We start from the raw sequence: 3116 nt of genomic DNA, 5'->3' as shown, positions 1-3116 counted from the left end.
CCACTACTACGACAACCTCGGAAAGTTACGATTCCCATGCTTAGGATTCGTCGACTTTGAGGAGAAGAAAAGTATTGAGAATATTCGAAGTAAGATCAAAACTAAGCTTGGAGAGTTTTTTTGAAAGTTCCTTTATAGTCGATTTTGTTATGAAGAGCTCAGTAAGTGTAACTGATAGAGGAAGTACGGTCTTCACGTTTTTGAAAAACGTTTTGAATGTCAATGCCATATGATGAATCTGATTGTTTTGCATCTAATAGCTACTTGAGGACAAAGTGGCTAAAGGAGAGTATGCAGAGGTGGTCGAATCTTTAGAAGCACTAAAAAAGCTAGTTGCCTACATGAAGAAGTCAGCACTTAATAACAAGTTACCGACATCTCTGAAGCAGTCTTTTTCTTTATCCACCTATCATATTAATATCCACGATAAAATTTAACGCACATATACCCCAAAACTACGGAGACTGTTGAAAATTTATTAATCATTTTTGGGATATTTCATTATGCTTGCTATAAACCAAATCGATCAAGATGATCTGATAGTAAAACTTTAACTTTTCCACTCACGAATGTATTTTCAAGTTAACAAAGCTGGCTAAATGATTTAGCTTCTGCTTTTCATAGCTTCGCAGCGAAAAGCTTCGTTATATTATGGTGGTAGTTGTCAAATAACGCAGAATATAATCGGTTTTATTGCTGCATTCTGCGGCGCGTGATAAGCCTACTTAAGCTTATAACCTGATTGCCTTCTTTATCGTACAGACTTCGCAATCAGCTGTAAAGCTACAGGACAATGGCGGGGTTAACGCTTAAAGCTTTTCCCAGTCGAGATTTGAACCAACGACGACTGGTTTGTTAGCCAAGCGTCGTACCTTGATGCCCACTGAGAAGCTCAGGTCGCAAGAAATTTCATAGATCTTCTATGAAATATTTACAAATCAATGTAAAGTGTAGGAAAGTGGATCAAAACCAACGTTTGGATGGTTGAATTGAAAGTCTTAGTTTACAGTTTAGGCATGATATATGGAACTTCCATTCCAGCGGATAACATGCCTACCTTTTCTAAAATGGTCATAAACTGTAAAAGTCAATAAACCTCAAAAACCTCTCCATTTCGCTCAAAATACCTTCAGGCATCCAGGTTTTCTTTATTTGATTAAAATATACCTTGTTAGCAGATAAAATGTCACTGCTTTAGCGTCGCTTAACTGATTTGATGTGACTCATAATAATATATTTTTTAAAACTAGAGCCCAAACTCTACAATTCACTCGATTCACACTTCAATTGCTCTCGATCGGAACGACGCCCTGAACGAGCCAACTCTCGATGTACAGCTGAACGGTGTGCTTGGCATCAAGCAGGGCAGGTGAATCAAAGCCGGAAATCGCATTTAAATCGGCACTGTTAAAGTAGCCAGGAATAACGATCGCATTGGCCTGCGGCTGGTGATAGTCGGTGATCGAAATGTCCCGAATCGGATCCAGACCTCCGTTCGTGAACAGAACGTTCGAGATGCGGGGATCTTTACCGCCGAAGTGGATGTTGGTCAGGTGCACTCCATCGACCACGACCTCGCTGGTAAGCCATTCTCCGTAAACGGCACGGCAGAAGTTCAGGAAGAAGTTCATCGTGACGCGGAAGCCAAACGGTTGATCGGGAGAGTCCGCCGTCAGGAACCAACCGAATTCCGTACAGAACTGATAGACGCGTTGCCGCAGACCGAGGATATTGTTCTCCGGGAAATGAATTTCAACATTCTGGTGAGCTTCGACGGTGGTGGCAAAATCGAACGGCATGCAAGCCAAATCGCTGTGACGTTCTGCGATCCACTCGGCAAGAACGTGCAAGTCAGTTTGAGCAGTGCTATTTTCCAACTGCTGGCACAGTTCTATGGTAGATTCTGTCCTTTGTGGTGCGCGCAGAATATAATCTTGAAGGCTCGACTTTACATTGAAGAAGAACGTCTCAACATCCAACATGTTCTCCGTGTTAACCGGGGCGCAAGTGTTGAACAGATCAGTAACGGTTTCACCCAGTCCGGAATCGAAGAGAGCTTCTCCGGTACGGAAACCACGCCAAATAGTTCCGAAGCAATCGTCTCCACCGAATTGACGAATCACCTCTCCGATTTCGTAAGCATACTCCTTGAAGTTGAACCGGGCATCGACTTGTCCACTCGAAACCCATGCTCCGTCCACCAGATGTGGATAACGATGACGCATCCAGGTGGCGATTGCTCCAGCATAACCGGTTCCAGCCAGAATGACTCGTGCCTGCTCATCCCGAACGACATTACGACGCAAATGAATGATCCATTCAGCCACATCCACCAAAGCCTGTTCAACGGTTAAGAATTGGAGGTTTTCAACCGACAGATCCCTAGAGTAACGAACCGGATTAGACGAAATTATACTAAAATTTAGGGATCACAAAGAACTTACTCCGTTGGAACGCTGTCTCCGTAGTAACGATGTTCGTTGGTGAACAGCCAGGCATTTTCGTAATTGGCGATATCGTGGAAATGTCCGTGCTCAATGAAGTACTGTTCGAGCGGCCAATGTCCACCAAGGAAGATGAAAATCGGTCCACCAGCTTGGTAGTACTCATCGTTGGAGAAATATCCGAACTCGAACGTTGCCCGGTTTTGTGGATTGAAATGGTCCACACGCGTGCGGAACGTGTGTCCGGTCGTGTGCGGATTAGTCGACACGTACCCTTCCGGCACTTGCGGGGTTGGGAAAGTGTCGAGCAGCTTCTGTACGAAGGGAGCAACCTTCACGGTGGGTTTCGCTACCGCCAGCGCGACTACGGTCGCAAACAGCAGGCTTACTAAGGCCCGTTTGGTCACCATTTTTTACACTATGTCTTGTTTCTTCGGATGTTCGTTAACGTCTAAGACATTGACGGTCGATTTCCAGCTAGGAAACGTTTAAATTTTCGACAAAAATCTAAAACAATTTGAAGGATCGTAAATTTTACAACCATTCAGTGGTTTGATGATTGGTTATCGGCAAGCCTAGCTTACGTAATTAAGAAGCACGATCAGATCTGATAAAGCTTGTAGAGTAATTCTACTACAGTAACTGTACTGTACTGATAAGCTACAAGTACGA

At 43.9% G+C, this 3116-nt stretch overlaps 1 protein-coding gene across 1 annotated transcript; it reads right to left on the bottom strand.

Moving 5' to 3' along the window:
• Positions 1 to 1283: 1283 nt before the first annotated feature.
• LOC128739520 (putative serine protease K12H4.7) lies at positions 1284 to 2854 on the bottom strand. The gene is made up of 2 exons (XM_053835013.1): positions 2445 to 2854; positions 1284 to 2382 (listed from the first exon to the last, which is right to left on the bottom strand). The coding sequence occupies exons 1-2, from the start codon at positions 2852 to 2854 to the stop codon at positions 1284 to 1286; spliced, it is 1509 nt and encodes a 502-aa protein (XP_053690988.1).
• Between the last annotated feature and the right edge of the window lie 262 nt (positions 2855 to 3116).

The sequence above is a fragment of the Sabethes cyaneus genome, chromosome 3 (genome assembly GCF_943734655.1).
Source record: "Sabethes cyaneus chromosome 3, idSabCyanKW18_F2, whole genome shotgun sequence".
Taxonomy (NCBI): domain Eukaryota; kingdom Metazoa; phylum Arthropoda; class Insecta; order Diptera; family Culicidae; genus Sabethes; species Sabethes cyaneus.
Note: the sequence above shows the minus strand (reverse complement) of the source record. Positions and strands in the feature narration are given on the sequence as shown.

Excerpts from the sequence above, each read along its gene's own strand:
- LOC128739520 (XM_053835013.1), bottom strand. The coding sequence starts at position 2,854 with ATGGTGACCAAACGGGCCTTAGTAAGCCTGCTGTTTGCGACCGTAGTC. Across the intron at positions 2,383-2,444 it reads GGAGACAGCGTTCCAACGGA|GGATCTGTCGGTTGAAAACC; the intron begins GTAAGTTCTTTG and ends TCGTTACTCTAG.